A 19718-nucleotide genomic window follows, 5' to 3' on the forward strand; every position below is an offset into this window, starting at 1 on the left:
CTTTTTGCGTAGTAACCAATGTCCTAATAATGATCATAGCACATTTTTTGATTCATTTATTGATGAATTCAAAAATGTGTTCACTCCAAACTGTGTGTTGGTCTCAGAGAAACCTATCTTTTGTGACAGGGCAACTCCGGGGCGACACAACAAAAGTGTAAAGATGAAAAACAGTATGACAGTGAAGAATTTATAATAAGCAAGAGTGTTGAATCGCTAAGGTGAAAGACTTAAGTTTTAAAATAAACAACAGCTCTGATAAGATAAAGGCTACTTAGAAAATAATAAATGAGGATACTGGAAGAACCTCCCAAAAGGATACTCAAATAATTAGTTCCGACCTCGAAGTATACAGAGGGTATTTGAAGATTTATTTTATTTTATTTATTTATTAACACTTCGTTACATTACAGTATAAAAATTGAACATAATTAAATGAAAAGGAGGGCAACTGGCGGCCTTATCGCTTTCGAGCGATCTCTTCCAAGCAACCACTGTAAGTAAATAAATGTATTAAATTACATAAGGTAGGCAAGAAGTGCAAAAATACATATGACATATAGTTACAAAGAAGAAACTAAACAGGAACAAAAAAAAACTAACTAAACTATAAAAGGATACATGAAAAATAAAAAGTGCACATGAATCACGATAATCCAATTCAAGTTCAGTCTCACGTCAGTTAGTAGTTAGTACGAAAGTTAGGCATACGATGTGTACAGGTCATGTTTGTACAGAAGAAATTTAAAGGAAGATAGAGAAGGAGCTTAGCGAATAGGGACGGGAAGTGAATTTCAAAGCTGCACAGACCTTAAATGAATCGCCAAGAAAGGAGGAGTTATGAATTGGGATTTCAAAGGTATAGTTTTCGGAAGAGCGTAAGCTATAGTTATGGGCTCCCAAAAATCATTTTTGAGATAGCAAGGATTTTTAGTAATATTCCATTAAATACAACCAAGGTTCTAAATTCTTCACCATCAGCCGCCCTTTTATTATTGCAAAGGATGTTCCTATGTAGCAATCATGAGTTTATTTAGATGCATTATCTGCCATGATATTAAAATAACATTTAAACAACTACAATTAAAAAAAGCTAAAGATCTTTGAGGTGTGTCTGTATCCATTTTACAATCCAAAGATGACCAAAGATGTCACGTGGAACATGGTGTAATGGTTGCAGCTCCTTACAAACGCTGTGTAATACCAAAACTTGGCGATTAAAGAGTGGCGGAGAGTTTATTGCCAGATCTTCTCTTCCGTTCTACGCCCTTTGGGAACTGGCAGTAAATGTAAAATTAGAAGCATTTAATGTATTAGTATACTTAGTGACATTCATAAATGATTTTTGACTTTTTGACATAGAAATAGCATTTTGAAGCAGAAAGTTTGCCGTCAACCTCAATCCAGAAATGATTTTGACAAGTTGAGGGACGTCGAGTCGAAACAACTACAATAACAATGAAGAAATGCGTTAGTTGAATCATAATAATAATCATGGTCCTGTACAGAACAAATTTTCTTTGTTTTGGTTAAAAGTTCTCCTTACGTTGCTATTAATAACCACAGAGCAGTGCTGACAACCCTATTTGACAGAGATTGTCGCTGTATAGCGTCGAAGGCATGATGCCCAGTACAGAGGGACATTTGGAGGTTTCTATAATGCTGCTTTACGGATGAAGTAAATAAAAGACATTAAGAAAACACTTTTTAAACGGATTGAAGCTATGTATTATTATTGTAAACCTATAATTATTAACATAATTTTAAATTTTTCCGACGTTTCGCGTGCTTTACAGCGTGCGTGGTCACGGTAACTGAAGACAAAAGGTGTTGAATGTCAAAAAGTATCACAGCTGTAGAGAAAGTTGTGTTATCTGTATTTATTTCCTCGAAGTTAATATCGACTAATAATAATACATAGCTTTAATCCGTTTAAAAAGTGTTTTAATAATGTGTAAAAGCCATGTTAACAAAGGACAATTTATTTTTGTACCACAGATCACATCAATATTTACAATACTTAAAAATATTTACATTCACGGCTGTAATTGAAGAAAAACTAATTTTGCCTATATTTTAAACAGCCAAATATTATGTTCTAGAACTCTCGTTAATTCGAAAGAACAATCTTTCAGTCTTTATATATGTATGCAAATCGTCTAACTATTTTTGCAACGCTTTTGCGACCATGTAAAATCCATCGAATTCTGTCCAGCCATTCTTAGTAGTCAGCAGCAGTGTTAGCCAAATAGTCTCGTCTACCGATATTTGATGCTTGCTTGTTCTGCACCGCTTCCAATTTTGGACATTCTGAAAAAAAAAATTTGTTTTAGCCTAGTAGGATCTACCCTCATACAAAGTTTAAAAAAAGAAGACTTAAAAAATGTTCGCCGTTTTTTTATTACGTACTTGCGCATTTACAAACGTAGCGTATAAATAATATATTTAAATTAACAAATCCTTAGCGGAATATTAATATCACATTGGATCTACCCTCACTTTTACAATATTTCAAAATGCTCTACCAAATGTCTGCAATAAATATTTAATTGAAGTCTTTCAGCGTTGATAATTAAGTATTATAATTTTTTTTTATTGCACTTAATTTTATCAAACTGCGGGTAAAACTGCAACACACATCGTGTTTACGACTACAAATACATGAGGAAGTAATGTTTGTATGATCGAAAACTCGTATACGACTGCACGGATTTACACACAGTTTTAACTAAAATACAGTTTTAGGTATGTCAAGGTTTTGTGTTAAGCGAAGCCAGGGTTGCTAATTAACAAAGATGGCAATAAAATTACCTGTAATCCTGTGTCCCAATCCTCCACAGTATGAACAACCCTGCCCATCCACTGCCGGCTCATCACCGCCTATCATGTCCATCAGGAACGCCGGCACCTGAAGGCAAATATTTTAAAATGTGGAATGTTTGTACATTTGTTTATATATATAGTTATTCTATAGATTTTACTTATAGTTACATGATATTTAGTGATTTTTTGTTAATTATGAATGCATTTCCTTTATTCTATCTATTTGTTTATTTTTCTATTGTTCCATACTAGGGTTGCCTAGAGGAAATCGCTTGTTGGTGATAAGGCCGTTTGTTACCTAATAACATAAGTAACGTGCTTTTTTATACGTATCTTTTTGTATAAGGTAACGAGGTGTAATTAAATAAATAAATACTGTATTGTATTTTGTACAAAAACTTGATTAAAAAGTTTATTGTTAGTTCTTTTCATCCATTCCCCCTTGATGCTAAAACTGGCAACGAAATAAACATTGAATATATCTTTAAAGATGTGTATCATTGCTTGTTTCTATTGTAAATATTTACTGAGCGTTATCATCATCAATGTCCGAACAGATAATGGGATAACGGCCCATATGGGCCTTAGTCTCCACAAGTATATTTTGCCATCGCAATCTCGTGCTTTTTACGACCAACTTTGCACACTATAATTACGATTCGATGTTTTGAAGCCCATTTGGCCAACAGGAAATAGAATTTTTGGAGGAAAATTGTACATATGATAATAATGTAATTAACAGGGGCTAGCCATATACTTAATTACGTTTGAAAAAAAAAGCTGTGACGCCACAACTTTTTTAGGTCTGGGCATCAGATTTCTCTATATATCATGATCATCTGTCAATCTAATTGCCAAGTAGGTTATGAGCATCCTGTTTGACACACGACTTTTGGGGTCTCGGACAAGCCGGTTTTGCTCACAAGGTTTTTCTTCATCGTTCGAGTAAGTTAAATGACCACAATGACGCCCATCGGTGTAATGAGAGTCACTCTGAAGCTACTAGGCAAAAATAACAAGTGCGTAGAAAAACTTATTTAGAAAAAAATATGGTCAAATTGATAACCTCCTTCTTCGGGTATTTTAAGTCGGTTAAAAATAAAAAATAAACTATCAATCATCAAGAATCAATCAATACCTTCTGTCCGGCTTCCCTCAGCAAATGCGCGAGATCTCTTAATACGCTGTCGTCTTGCTGCCTTGACAGAAGCGTGGAGGCGACGCCCGCCTGACCGGCTCGCCCACAACGCCCGATGCGATGCACGTAGTTCTCTATATCTTCTGGCATATCATAGTTTATCACGTGCTGGATGTTCTGGAAGTCCAGACCTGGAATGATATTACAATTACCTAACGGTACGAACTGCTAGAGAGCAATGTTGAGCTGGTTATTATCAAAATAGTTCCTTTTATATGGGAATGGGAATCCCCGCCCCGCTACCCCAGCATTTGAGAGTAAAGTTACCAACAAGGTAAGGAAGTATGAGGACGAATCTTGGAATAACTACTAGCAGACCCGACAGACAAACACAATAAATGTGTGCGTGTACATACGTAAGAAGTGAAACTTCTTTATGACCTTATTTTTCGAAAAATAATCTATTATATGCAACTTTATAGTAATCGGTTAAATAAAATTAAATAAGATAAAGTTCAACAAGAGGCTTTTTTTTATCATAGACATGAATACAAATAATACAATTATTTCATTTTACCTTATTACAACTAATATTATTACAGAATTTCATTAATTGTAATAGAATTATTACCATCATTGTGATATATTCTTGTTATTAATGGCTTTGAATCTCTTCGAATCAACCGTGGACATGTAAAAGATGGGTCGTAACGGAAAAATGTGAAGAAATTTCACAAACAATAAAAATTTAAAAACCATTCTGGAATCCACTTAAACGCATCAACATTTTTATGGGACCAGTCGTTTAGGTTACTTTTTTGCCGATTTTCTTGAAATGTTGAATGCATATCTGTTAGGTGCAAATCGGACATCTATTTTACATCCCAATCTATTTTATAACCCCGTGTGTGGGGTGGTCCAGCCCTAATTTAGTTTTTATGATAAAACATACAAAAATCCCTCTATACGATAAACCCCTACTTTTTAAATTTTAATTAAAAACTTATAACCTAAACTCAGAGGTTTATATAAAGAAAGAATCACAGGAAAACCTAATTCATTCCAAAAAACTCGAACAGTGTCTGCTACCCGCATAGCAAATGTTCCATGTTGGTATGTACTAAAAAGGTAGGCTAAGTAAAATCACATTAAAGAGAAACGAAGTTCGCGAAGGCAGCTAGTTTATATAGATACCGTAAATTCCTTGTAACCTCTATTTAACGACGAATTCCCTAAAGCGTTGATATCTATTGGCTTTGGTTGGTTAAGCTTATAGCATTACACCCACTCTCAATAACAACAATTGAGTAATGAAGTCCTTTTAAATTGCTAAAATTAGTAAAAACTGCGCAATATACTCGACTATGGCCATCATGCATACGAACTTTCTAAGAAATTCGTTATTTTGTTTAGAAATTGGGATTGCTTGCACGTGTACTGTTGTTGACCATGACTAATAAGTAGGAGTTATGGATTATCTATACATTTTTCTTCTCTCTCTTTAACGACAACTCTCTATACCGCCATAAAATGCACCCATGCAGTCCGTTCAACGTCAACGTAAAATATAAAAAGAGCGTCACACCAAAAGAAGTAGACTTTTTTCACTTCTCAAAAGATGACTTGACATTTTATACTAACCCTTGCTAGCGACATCTGTAGCGACTAGCACGTCTTTCTCTCCTCTCCTGAAAGCCTCCACAGCACGTGACCTCTCTTCTTGGTCTTTACCACCATGTATAGCTACAGCTTCAACACCTGAAACCGGTTCAATATTGACTACAGTAAACATATTTGACTATGCGGCGGACACATTTCATATTTTGGGACCGTTCAAGAATGACGTAAGGAATTTTTTTGAGAATTTGCAATCTCGGCAACCAGGGGTTTTTTGTACACCGGAAGAATTTAGAATTTACAGTAAGAAATGTAAATCAAACAATTATGGTATAAAAAAATGAATATCATTATAATAATAATAAACATTTTACAAGACAATTTCCGTTTTTGTCACACCCCCAAATTTGTCATTCTTAAACGACCGTGAGTGTTTTCCAATCGTTTGAAGAACTGTCCGATAAAGAGAGACTTAAACTTTATTTATTTATATTATCACGCCTTTTCAGAACAGTGTTGGCCTAGCGGCTTCAACGTGCAACTCTCATCTCTGAGGTCGTAGGTTCGATCCCCGGCTATGCACCAATGGACTTTCTTTCTATGTGCGCATTTAACATTCGCTCGAACGGTGAAGGAATACATCGTGAGGAAACCGGTTTGCCTTCGATCGAAAAATGGCGAACGACGTGTGTCAGGCACAGAGGACTGATCACCTAGTCGTCTATTATGAAAACTAAATGATTACGGAACAGTTACAAAAATCTGAGGCCCAGAGCAAAAAAGGGTGTAGCGCCATTGTTTTCTTTTATCACGCCTTTTTCCCCAAGTGGTAAGCAAAGACCAAGGATCTCTCTTTGCCATGGTCCAAACATGTCTCGTTTCATCCACTTTTATGACTACATCCTGGATTTAGTTGAGGTATCAGTCAGTTTAGTATCAGTTTCTGATTCCTTTCTCCATTACCAAAAAACCATACCTAGCTAAAAATAATACCTTTTAATAACAAATATTCGTGTATGGCATCCACGTGCTGCTTCCTCTCCGCGAAGACCAGCACCGGCGGTGGCGTCTTCTGCAGACATTGGAGCAAGTGTACCGTACGAGCTTCAGCCTTCACCAGCTCCAGTTCCTGACGCACGTTAAGTGATGCCGCACCAGCTCGACCCACATTTACTGTTACGGGTTTCACCAATGCTGATCTGAAATATTCGTTATTGAAGTACCGAGGATATTATTATTTCTTCCTTCTATATTAAATTCTTGATAAACTTCTTTAAACCTGAATTTCATTTTTCAATTTGGGCTTAGGAAATATGACCATGAATCTGTGGCGACCAAATAATACTACTCCTTTTTACCACCGGGTCGGTGATTTTACCGCTATGTGTGACGACACGAGCGTGGTGGGTGGAGCCTGCAGCCCGTGGCAGCGCGACCAGCGGAAGGTGCGATTCGAACTATCTAACGCGAAATCTGTGCGCGTGAATTACGAATTTCCCTTTGTAACTTATAATTAAATTATTCTTGTTTAACCGTTTTCCTTTCTCTTACTGTGTTATCAATTCTTTTTTTTATTTAATCTGTTTTCTTCGGTGTAAACTTTTAACTTAATATACATACTAAAGACTCGTAGAAGTTTCATTTGTTTCACTACTGCCTAGCCTAGAAACTATTATTATATGGTGCTGGCCTCACGCGCACCTATATGTCTAAATTCCGCAGGCAGCTCTGGTGGCAATCAACTCAGACGTGACGCCCATCTCCTTTAACTTCTATAGTCAATTCAATCCTAAAACTCCCTCTAATCTTAGAAATGAATTCAACTTCCTGAGGTCCTTATATGGTACGCTCCTCCAATAGATGCTTTATGGAAATTCCATCCCACGGCTCATCCTTCTTAGGCGATTGCTTTAGGATCTCCGCCATTTGTTGTCCGACTCCATAAGATTGGCTAGCTCCCTGACATATTTTAAAACTCTTCTGCATATAATTTCTTAAACATATCCTATGCCGCTCAAGCTTTACTTTTGTAATCCGCAAGATAAGCTTTTTAGTTTTTTTTTAAATATTTTTCAAGACTAAGGGACTCTATATTTTTATTTTAAAAGATTGGCTCATGTACTTGCGCTTAAACGCAGCTAATTATTTTTAAGTTTTTTCCTATGGTTGCCTGGAAAAGATCGCTTGTGATAAGGCTGTCCATGGCATCCTTTATAATTTGTATGTATTATGTTATTTGGATTGTATAAATATAACGAAGTGGAAAAAAATTACATTACATTATTCCACGGTAAAGTTTCTAAAGCTAGAAAACGTATTTTGCAAGTGATCATTTTTCTAACAGCAGATAACACTTACCTTGCAAAATTCTGAATTTTCCTCGGCATAGTCGCGCTGAACAATAAAGTTTGCCTCTGCCCCGCGAAATAGGAGAAAATAGTTCTTACGTCTTCTTCAAAACCCATATCGATCATTCGATCTGCTTCATCCATACACAGGTACCGGCATACGTTGAGACGGACCTACCAGGACAATGAATAATTATTTATAAAATACTTAATAAAATAGAATAAGGTAGAATCAAAGAATCATTTACGAAATATATTTTATTTCATTTAAGATTTTAAAAAAAATATTAGAAACTACTTTGGCGTAATTAGATACAATCTTTTATTTCTTTCGCCTTATTTTTCATTTGTAGAAAAAAACGACACTAACAATAGAAAAAAAGGTATTTAATATGTTGAAAGTTCTATTATAACGCATTAACGAGTTAAATAAAGTTTATTTAAATATCACAAAAATTAAATGTTGACTATAGCTAACTTCAGAGTGTCGGTGTTTTGTGACGGTGCGCACGCGCATCGTAAAAATTTACTGTCATCATTTTTCCCTAACACGCCAAAAGAAGTATAACTTCAAAGGCTTATTAATAAATCAATAATTCGAGTCAATATGCGGGAAAAGTCTTCAATACAATCTTCTGTTACTAGGTTGTACAGTAGTTCCCAGATACAATTAGGTCGCTTATCCAGCGAAGAGTCAAGAAATCTGTTACTGTCGTCACTCACCATTTTCTTATCTAACATATCCATAAGTCTTCCTGGAGTAGCCACCATGATGTGAACACCCCGCTGTACTGTCTCCATACATTCTGATACCGCCACACCTAAAATAGTCAAAACCTCGTGATATGTCTTATTTGCCGTTGCATGTTGTTCCCACGAGAATGTAAGTGCGTGCTCCTATTTCACCATCCCTCCTGCATGTCATGTGGAACATGGTGTGTTGGTTTCAGCTCCTTACAAACGTTGTGTAATACAAAAAAATACTTTGCGATTAAAAAGAGTGGCGAAGAGTTTATAGCCAGTTATTCTCTTCCGTTCTACTGGCAGTAAATGTAAAATTAGAAGCATTTAATGTATATTTCTTAGTGACGTTCATAAGTGTACATTGTGTTACCTATATGAATAAACGATTTTTGACTTTGACTTTGCCTCCTGTTAGGGTGTATTTTACATTGACATGCTTTTACCAATATTGGAATGAGATAGGTTGGCCGATTTATAGTCATTTTAATGAAGCCTTAATATAATATATTTTTTTTATGGTATGTAACAAGTGTCAAACGGGCAGGAAACAATATTGCTACTCATCTTTTCCACCGCGTAGGTGATTTACCGCTATGTGTGACGACACGACACGGTGGGTGGAGGCAACTGCAACGCGACCAGTGAACAGTGCGTAATCGACTGCGCGGTTACGACTTACACCTTTGCATCTCATAATTTTACGATGTCTCTTTTATTATTTGCGTTATCGTTTGTAACTTTGTATCTTCTGTACTAAATTTAATATAAGTGTTTAAGACATGAAGAACTTTCTTTTTCCTTCCTACTGCCTAGAAAACTTTATGGTGATCGCCTCACACGCATTGATAGGCTCACTTAATGTTAAATGATACCGACATAGACAGTCACATTTCCAGATGGCCTGCCTTTGCAGAATTGGTATACTCTTTTCTTGAAGGACCCTGAGTCGAGCGGGTTCCAGATAATAGAGAGCCCAGAGCCCTGATCGAAATTATATACAATGAAATCATTGTATATAGGTAAATACCTATTTACGAAAATTCACCAAAATAACAGAAACTTACCACCAATAGCGAGACAACTCCGAATCTCCGGATGTCCGGCCATTTTTAAATGTTTGATAAAATGGAGTATAATATCGTGTGTTTGTTTCGCTAATTCTCTAGACGGACATATTATTAAACCGTACGGTCCCTCATTCCTGAAACAATATTTCATAATTTATGTTATTCATAAAAATAATTACTCATTTTTAGCATGTAAAAGGCTTATATAAATGTGACAGAATATTAGCCATAGACAAAAGAATGCTACAAATAATGCGTACACATAGATGCGCGTATAGTATTGTCTGTTGTTTACATAGCTTTTACACATTTAAAGAAAACACTTTTTTACCGGATTGAAGATATGTAATGGGATCCAATAATATCCAAATTAAAACCCCAAGAGAAACAATCCACGAAAATAGAGGACACCGTTTTTTTTCAGTCACCGTGACCACGGACGCTGTAAAGCACGCGAAACGTCGGGAAAAATTTAAAATTATGTAAAATAATTATAAGTTTATAATAGTTCAGAAGCTTCAATCCGGTAAAAAAGACTTTTCTTTAGATGCGGGTAGTTCGCTGGTACCCAGCACGAGCACAAAAGCGTACTTCCTACAACCTCATATTGAATTAACCTAATGTAACCATGTTTTTAAAAAGTTATTTCTTGTCAGATAAGTTTAATTCTCAACAGGCTCTTACAAAATTCTAAACGCGTGCCTGTTAACACCATCTGATATCCCGAAGATGGTATTTGTAATACTACGCTGGATACTAATACAATTGTCTTAATATTTTCACAAATTAATTGAAATTTTTAGAAAATTCTAGATCAGATTTTTTGAAAAATCCGGTTCGATTAGGGCTTTAGTTAACTCACCGTATGAAAGGCATCTGAACCTCTTGCTCTAAGCACATCGCGATCAAGGGTAGTGTGAAGACCAGAGTTTTTCCCGAACCAGTAAACGCAATACCAATCATATCCCGACCTTGGAGTACTGCTGGTATACCTTGCACTTGAATGGGTGTAGGATTCTTGATACCTTTGGCTTCTAAGCCCCGAATAATACCTGATAACACAAAAGAAATACAAGTTATATATATTAAGTAGCTTGTTATATTTTAAATTGGTTAAAACTAAATATTTGACCATATTATTAAATATATAGGCGGCAAACAAAACTGAAAGAGTGGGTCTCGCGAGGAATTGCGGCTCGCCAATGAATGTTGTAAATAAAAATATTACCTGGTCGTATCACGCAAGACGCGTAACACCATTTTCGTAGTAATATATTTTAATAGTAAAAATTTGACAGATATAAAAAGTCTTTGGACACAATGGCAGGGGAGTACAGAACCTATTATATATATATATATATATATATATGTATATATATGTCAATCCTTTTCATTTCTGACATTACATTTTTAAAACCTTAATTATGCCATTATTCGAATATTGTGGATATGTCGCATTAAAGTAGTTAAATCAGAGAGTTAACTGAATCTCTAGACAGTTAATTAAACATCAATATTCAATCAAGTCGCTAAAGTTCCGTCAGCTAAGTGAGTGAACGAAACGTTTAAGAAGTTTCCTAAACGTTCCTAGGCAGCAAGACTAACCTAACCTAACCATTTACAGTAAAGCAAAACACGGAATTTCCAAGCTTTCAGTTCTTCACGATCACACAGAAATAACAATAACAAATGAAAAAATCATGGCGGAGGCTTTCGGTCAGGCAGATAGTTTTCGTTTTCGACGCTGCTTTATTTAAATCAAAATGACGACGACTAGCGACGAGATTCAATTAACTCTCTGATTTAACTCCTTTACTGCGACAGATATATCTTGTCGATTCGAACATTAATGTTAATGTTTGACAGCAACGAAACTCCAGAAAATTTGGTTATAGATATTTAATTCGTAAACTTCCCAATGTTTTTTAATAGACTGAGGCAAAATAAATCAAATACCTCCAGACATTCTGGAGTTATTTGTAGTTACCCTCGGTTTTGTTTTATATATGGGGTCAACTTATTTTACTTGTATAAATGTGATTAAATTGAAATCTTTTAAAAAATACCTTTAGGAAACTTCATGTGTTGAAACGTGCGTATGGGAGGCGGTACATCTTCACCTTCTACCAGGATGCGGAGCTGTTGCCTCACCCTCTCGTGTCTGGATTCTGGTAAGCTCAGGATACATCGTGGAGGCTTCCAGGATGTTTTGATTGGCTCCGAATACTGTATACCTGAGGCATTTTTCTTTGTTACACTTAGATAAAACTACTTTAAAATCCTCTGGATCTATTGGGCACTGCAGCATTTATCTAGAAGTCTTAATTAGACGTGAAGACGTTATTAACTTGAAGAAGAATTTATTTTAATGTGAACTGCAGCTAAAAAAATTCACTCAGTTCAATAAAAAAAAAACGTTGTTCAGATTACACTTGAACATCGAGTTTCTGACACGTGGTTGTTCCAAATTTTAACAGATGAACTTGCACGTTACCGCGACCGTTGAAGAATAATATTACGTGTGTGTGGATAGGTGTTACTTACTAACGATCTTTTGTAACAATAAATGAGGTTATAGGTATTTAATGTTTTGTCGGATGTTCTAGAACTTTGCAAATGTGGTTTAAGACCGATTCGAGATTAAATTTGCGTGAAAGACCGTTTAAGTTGGCTTCAGACCTTTTTCTTCAGGCCCCTTTTAGTGAAGGAACATTCTGGAGTCATAATTCTAGACAACAGGACGACAAGGATGGTCTGATGCGTTATTAGAGAGGGTAGATAAGAACTTTCTCGAAGCTTGAACATTCTAGAGCGCTTAACAAGGACGAAGTAATGTGCAAGAGGGATAAGGAACACGAATGTTCTAGAATTGTGCGATAAAGATAGAACACTGACTACATAATACTACTCCTGGCGAGAAAGTTCTCGAATTTCGTTCACGATTCTTACCAAAGATATAACTGGGAAGAATACAAATTTATTGAGCAAAAAAAATATATTCCTTAAAACCTTTGAAGACATCTACTAGGCAAGGCTTTTCTAAATGATCTCTTAGGTTTTTAAAATATGATTTCAACGACAATTCATACGTTACACAGTTCAGCAAATTTTCCTAAACCGAAAAAACTTTGTTTTAACTGTGTACAAATGATCAACATACCATAAAAATTGACGTCCTTTATTCATTCCAATGGTTCAAAATCAGCAGAATCTTTTCAATTCCGTCTGCAAAAACCAACCTAAGAATTCAGGAACGTCTCATTTAAATTATTCGCGAATATATCAGAACTAACACTATTTATCTAGAGCCTGGATTTGTAATGTTTTTGAAATTCTTGTCATCTCGTTTGGAAATCTGGAAGGGAGTAATCGTCAACTCTTAAGTTGAGAACATGCCAAAGAGGAATGTAAAGGAGCATGGTGGGTGTAACACTGAGACATTGAAAAAGAGCAGAAGAGATAAGATCAATGACCAAAGTAGAGGACATCATAAAGAAAATAAGGCAATTGAAATGGCGCCGGACCGGGCACATGACCAGGGGTAGCAGGTTAAAATGGACCAAAATAATTAAGAATGGCAACCACGCGATGGGTAATGGAAAAGAGGAAGACAGAACAAGAGATGGGCAAACGATATAAAGCGGAGGACAACTCTGACAAGAATAGCTAACATCAGAAAATAATGGAAGCAGCTGGAAGAGGCCTATATGTCACAGGACACGCTGATTACTTAAAACGGGTCATATTATGTATTAGATTAAGTTCTAGTTATGTATTAGAATTAAATTTTATTATGTATCTTAAATAAGTGTTAATATATTTTACTGGGTATCAGCAATAAAGGCTTAATAATAATCTAGAGCTTGATATATTCGGTAGTGGGCTGAACATAGTTTTATTCATGATAGCATCCAGTGCAACTAGTGTTCTCAATGTACTGGCTGCACTGTAATTCAACCAAATAGCAAATAAATCAATACTCGCCAGCTTCGCTCTTACGAGAGCGGTTCTATAATTTTCAAATTTAAGTTAATTGCCTAATTATAGTAACGGTCACAGAGATGCAAAGAAGGCGTTGATAATAAATAAAAAATGCTCCATTTATTTGAGCAGACGCTGAAGAACAAGATCACCAATGGCGATATTCTGTGGTGGAATCTTACTTGGGAGATGCGACCTTCAATTCTTTAAAGAAAGAGTATACTGCTCCCTCAAAGGCCGGTAACACCCACCAAAATGGGTGAACTTGGGCTGCGATGACTGCTCTTTGGGCGTACCGTAGGTTTTGACGCCTCCCTATACTATAAAAATAAGAAACCTGGACAATCTTAGCCCAAGGAAAGGCAAAGAATTGACGCTTCAGAAAGTTGGTGCTGGCTGTTAGGAATACTGTAAAAGAAGCGCAGGTGGAGGAAAATTATTAGCTTCAGATCTTACTATACAGCTGACCAGGATACTCAAACATAAGTTATACACAGGGAGATAGATCTAGAATGTTCATTAAGAAATACGAGCTTCCATATTTCTTTATCAATATCAGACCATCTATGGTAAGAAATTCAAAGTAAAAAGTTTTTTAGGTCAAAGGCTTCAATGACTATGATAGGCCATGTATGGAAAGTAAAGTTGAAGCCAATGCATCGGCAGCATCAATTACCAAACAATTCCATGTACCAGATTGAGAGTTATGACTAAATGGAATATGATTGGTCTATTTTTGAATTAAATTATATTTAATGTATGTTATTTATTTTGTGTATCAATGTCATTGTCACAGCTTGCTTTTGACTTAGCCAATGGTGTATGATGTTAAAAAAAACAAAGTTTGTACACTTAAATTGTGATATGAACCTGCAACATTACCAATTGGCAGTGCATATCAGGTGTTAAGGGAGCTGACCTACCAAATGATTGAGGAGGCTGGCAGAATCTATACAAGATTATGTTAACTACACAGACAACAAAAAAAAACCTAGTATAATTATTTTAAAAGTCTGTAGAGGAAATGAGCCAACTATGTGAACTTTAACCATGATTCTAGCATGGGTAAGCAATAAATAGACCTATATTTAGTAATAAATATCTTAGCTATATCCACATCCAGAATAAAAATTAGTAAAAAAAGGAAATCTGACTCAATGCAAATTTTAACTATACAAGGTACATCTAACTCAAACTTGTACAAATTTTTTATTCATTATATAAATGAATCTAAACCTACCTTTAGCTAATTCAGCAACACCCATCAAAGCTTTACTCTGAGCTACACTTTCTAATATATGAGCCTCCTCTTTGGCTTGCCTTTCAGCTGCAGACAAAGCCCGGGCTTCCGCCAGTCTTTTCAATTCACTATGCTGGTCCAATAATGAAACATTGTACCGTCTTCCCCATTCTTCTTGAGAACCTTTAAAAATAAATGAAAAGGGTTCTGCTTTAATTACCACCACTAAGACCGTTTCTTATCCTAGACTCAGCACACTCAAGTTGCAGTTTAGTTAAGTTCTGACAGCATTTTTGGAAGTTTTAGATTTGAGATCCTGCAATAGAATAACTGCTAAAAGATATTTGGACATTACCTTCATCGTCAGGATCATTATCGCTCGAACTTTTGGTTTCAGCAGCGACCTCATTAGCGACTTGGCCAAGTCGTCCCATTTTTAATAACTTTTGCTTCATTCTTTCCTTTACAGGAACATAGGGTTCGTAATTATCGACATCGTTTTCAGATCCTGATGAATTTTCATCGCGTCTATACCGTTTAATTGGTGGTTTGTTAGACATATTTAAGTATTACCAAAGTTATTTTCAGATAACCTTTAATTAAAATCGCTACTTATACGCGGCAAGACTATTATCGTAACACTGTCACCCTACCAACTACACAATATATATATTAATTTAAAAGAAATACAAAATATATTTAATTGAACGTCTAAACCTAAAGAATGTATATTAAATCTTACAAAATACAATCACAAAACATTCATAAACATGACCACAGATTGAGTAGAATAATGACGTTATAAATTCAAAGAGTAATGTATAACAGATTCTGAGTGACTAGAGTCTGGCTAAATTACCAAAGTCATCGCAGCCCATAGACACCCATTTTTAGTGGGTGCCGGCCTTTAAGGGTGGAGTACGCTCGAATTTTGAAGAGTTGGAGGTCGTATCTCTCAGGGAAGATCCCCACCGGAAGTCGATTCCACAGTTCGGTAGTTCGCAAAAGAAAATGCCTTGTGAAACGGACTGAGTTTAAATAAGAATAGGCAAGCTCCGCTGGGAGTAGCGCCTAACACGTCAAGAAGCACTCAACGTATCTACTTATAGTCGCAAAGACTGATTGTATGATTTAAAAAAAATGACAACAGCGCAGTTAAAACAAGTGATTAAAGAGTCATTTGAAAATGTAACAGGAGAAGAGTGGAAGAAAATGACTGATCATATTGTACATGGTAAAATAATTGTAAAGAAAGCGACAGGACTACAGGGGAACATTTTAAAAGTTTCTTAATCAATGTGAGAGACAGTGATAACAGCAATGACTCTGATGAATCTATAGATATTGATTTAGATTATTCCGAAAAAAGTTGTGTTTTATAATAAATATAGTTTTAGTTTTCCATGCAATACTAGTCATTTTAAGTATCAATAGGAAAAGACTAAATACGTATAGAATTTAATTTCATAGAAATACAGTTACTAGCAATGTAAAAAATTATAAAATACAATCAAGTATCAAGTAATTTTAATCCACAAAATATATTAAACTTTTAGAGATACCATACTATTTTTTTTTAATTTGCCGCGCTTTTTCGTTATTTTCTTTCATTATCCCGACTCTAGCATATATGAGGCTTATCTACTACAAATTATTTAAAACATGCTAAAATGTAATACAAACGTGGCCTATCTTTGACCTATCGTCAACAGATGGCGTTGCCAAAATTCTTTTTGCAATGCATTATTTTTCTCTGATAATAATGCAAAAGTAGCCTAAACCGCTTAGGCCACTTTTGTATACTGGTAGCACATATTTTTGGCGGGATAGGCTGACAGCTGTTATCAATGAAACGGCTCACCGCCTGCGCCCTGTGCGCAGACGGGTTCTAGCCGCGTATGATGACCGTTATAAAAGCGTTACCAACGCGTTACCTTGTTTTGTCAGTTTGAATTAATCCGTTCAACGAGACACACGTATACATGGTATACAAAATACATGGATGGTCTGAAAAAAGAAATGGCTTGGAAGGATATTTCGGATCAACTAAAACAATCAGGTATGTTTTTAAATTTTTTATTAATCTAAGTAATTTAGTGAAGGTAGCTTCAATTAGAATTGCTGAATACAAAACAAAAATACCTACTAAGTTGTTAAATATTAGTACAGTGGTGGCCTCATGGAGCTTTACCTTCTTTAGGCCGCCACTGTACTTACATTAAATTTTACAAAAAAGCAGTACCTAATTAAAAAGTTATTACAGTCGTAGTCAAATAAGTAATTAAACATAGGTAGGTACAGTGTGTGACATGGTCAGCGTTAGGTCCTTAGGTACAGTCAACAACATGAAAAGCTTTATATCAATGTGCTTCATGTACTAATATTCCAATGAAAATGTAAAGCTTGCTTACTGTACATCATCGGGTCCGCTCAAAAATACAATCAGGTATAGGACTTAATTATCTAGTGTAGTCTAATTCGCCTTGAGGTGTTTGAAAGAAATCCGCAAATGTATTGCGTACTTCAAAAGCGGTGGAAACTGCATTACCTCCTTGGTGTCTCAGATTATTGAATTATACACTATTGTTTGGTTCCGAAAAAGATATAGTTTCTTCGCGTCTTATAAAATTATGTAAAATGCAGGTTGTAAGTACAATTTTTCCGCGAATTCAGGCTTCAAGTGCATACTTCTATTATAAATACGAAATTTTTGACTTAAAATACCAAAAGCATTTTCGACTACACGTCGTGCTCGACAAAGGCGATAGTTAAAGTGTCTTTTCTTATCATCGCTAATCGATTGAGGTGTTGGATAGGGTCTTAGGAGATTATTTTTTAAAGGAAAAGCTTCATCTCCTCATATAATACATGGTGCACTTACATCAGTCCCCGGAAAAACTTTTGTACTTGGAATATTAAATTTATTCTCGAATATAGCCTTACCAAGTTTTGACTTTGCCAATATGCCACCAGCGATAACCTTTTATCGCGATAATAAACCTTACTGCATAGATATTGTAGGGCATTTAAATTATATAAATTTTATTTAAATAAATTACCTTTTTTTACAGCTGTAGCTTGTAAGCAGAGGTGGCAAGGACTAAGAGATACAGAAGAGCATTAAATAAGAAAAAAGGCAAAGGTGGACAGGCAGCGAAGAAAATTAAGAAATGGAAGTACGAGGATGAAATGTCGTTTGTTGCTTCGTTTTTCGTTGAAAGGAAAACCTTAGATTCCCTCGAGCTGACAAGTGACGAAGAAGATGCGACACCTGAAGCCCAGAACCCTGACCTTGTGATACCAATATAATATACAAATGATACCAGCAACAATAACGTTGTGGATGTGGCTTCTCCTCACGACACGGAAGTGCGGGACCATGAGACTATAAAGCAAAAAACACCCCAAAAAATCTTGCAAAAAAGGCAAAAACAGTTAAAGCTGTAGCTCTAGTTCAAACAGCATCAGCTGTGTTAATGAGTCGACTATTGGACGAGCAGAATATTGTCCACAACAACAGCACGTAAAGCTTGATCAATTGAAAAATGTTTTCACCATATGTACAAGCAGTTGCTAAAAACAAAATATTTCGTTTGGTTTCTGACATGGAGCTTCAGCAGCTCACACCAGTCACCTGTCCAAATACACCTGGATATTCACATACTCCATCTCCAGGGTTGTATTCAGACATGCAAGCAACTACACCCATGCCAACGTGTCCTGAGCCGTGGAATACCTACATTTTATTTGCACTAATAAATGTCAATAATTAATATTAATTAACACTTCAATAAAGGATTTAATTATATAGTAAACAAATTGTTTTACTTACCGTAAACACACAGCAAGCTTTTCTTTAGTTAATAGACATTCCCTAAAATAAGTGTTTCTTCTCAAAATGTCATTGTGAATGTTTTTCAGTAACATATTGAATTGGGATTGAGACATTCGGAAATACTGGTAAAACTTTTCTTCATCATCAATTAAATGCCTAAATAATGTCCAATATTCCCCATTGGTTTTTCGTTCTTTTATGGAATCGTGAATCCAGTAGCGTCGAGTTTTTGTTGTACGTTCTTCTTCTTCATCCAATATTATGGCAATCATCGCCAATTGTCTAGCGGTTCTTCTAATAGCCATAGTGACATGAAAGCACACGTCTGCTAGAGTCTGATATGCAAGTCAAAATATCTCAGCTTGTGAGATATTTAAAAAAAACTATTTATAAATTACACTTTTTATTTATAAATTAACTAGAGCTTAATGGCTATGTAGTGACGTGAATGAATCTCTGTCGCGAGTCCTGCTTATATATTGAGGATGCGACGTCTGCGGGGTAAGATGGCGGTGGTCACTGGTGTCATTTACAGAATGTGCTGATGTTCCATTATACTTAATGACTTATTGTTGCATTCCAAGGTGTCATTACTCGAAGTTGTTTATCTTTATGAGAGGTATCAGGATTCTCAAGAATAAGATCCTTATGATTTCTTTTAAAAAGAACTCTTGTGACTTGGGTGGCTTCACTCTCCCCTTCCAAATTCGAAGTCCTGGGTTTCCAAACCTGGGATCTGAGAATTTTAACAAAAATTATAACAACAATTATTATCGTTATAATACTAATCCAACTATATTGAATTATTTCGTGTTGTCTGAGTTCACTGAAAGAATCTATGGTTCTTAATTGTTTCAATTTAGATCTTATCTTTGTAGCGTCTTACGTAATGTCTATTCCTGATGCAGTTTCTATAATTGGAGTA

The 19718-nt window shown here is 35.6% G+C and overlaps 1 protein-coding gene across 1 annotated transcript; it reads right to left on the reverse strand.

Annotated features, from left to right (window-relative positions):
- Positions 1–1973: 1973 nt before the first annotated feature.
- LOC123715414 (ATP-dependent RNA helicase abstrakt) lies at positions 1974–15722 on the reverse strand. Its single transcript, XM_045670408.1, has 12 exons — positions 15314–15722; positions 14959–15141; positions 11804–11971; positions 10600–10789; positions 9735–9871; positions 8650–8747; positions 7937–8100; positions 6572–6777; positions 5603–5719; positions 3962–4152; positions 2812–2908; positions 1974–2310 (listed from the first exon to the last, which is right to left on the reverse strand). Exons 1-12 carry the CDS (start codon positions 15516–15518, stop codon positions 2222–2224), a joined length of 1845 nt encoding a protein of 614 aa, XP_045526364.1. The 5' UTR covers positions 15519–15722; the 3' UTR covers positions 1974–2221.
- Positions 15723–19718: the final 3996 nt, after the last annotated feature.

This window comes from Pieris brassicae, chromosome 10, assembly GCF_905147105.1.
Source record: "Pieris brassicae chromosome 10, ilPieBrab1.1, whole genome shotgun sequence".
Lineage (NCBI taxonomy): Eukaryota > Metazoa > Arthropoda > Insecta > Lepidoptera > Pieridae > Pieris > Pieris brassicae.

Excerpts from the sequence above, each read along its gene's own strand:
- LOC123715414 (XM_045670408.1), bottom strand. The coding sequence starts at position 15,518 with ATGTCTAACAAACCACCAATTAAACGGTATAGACGCGATGAAAATTCA. Across the intron at positions 10,790-11,803 it reads ACACATGAAGTTTCCTAAAG|GTATTATTCGGGGCTTAGAA; the intron begins GTATTTTTTAAA and ends TTGTGTTATCAG. Across the intron at positions 6,778-7,936 it reads AAAATTCAGAATTTTGCAAG|ATCAGCATTGGTGAAACCCG; the intron begins GTAAGTGTTATC and ends CGAATATTTCAG.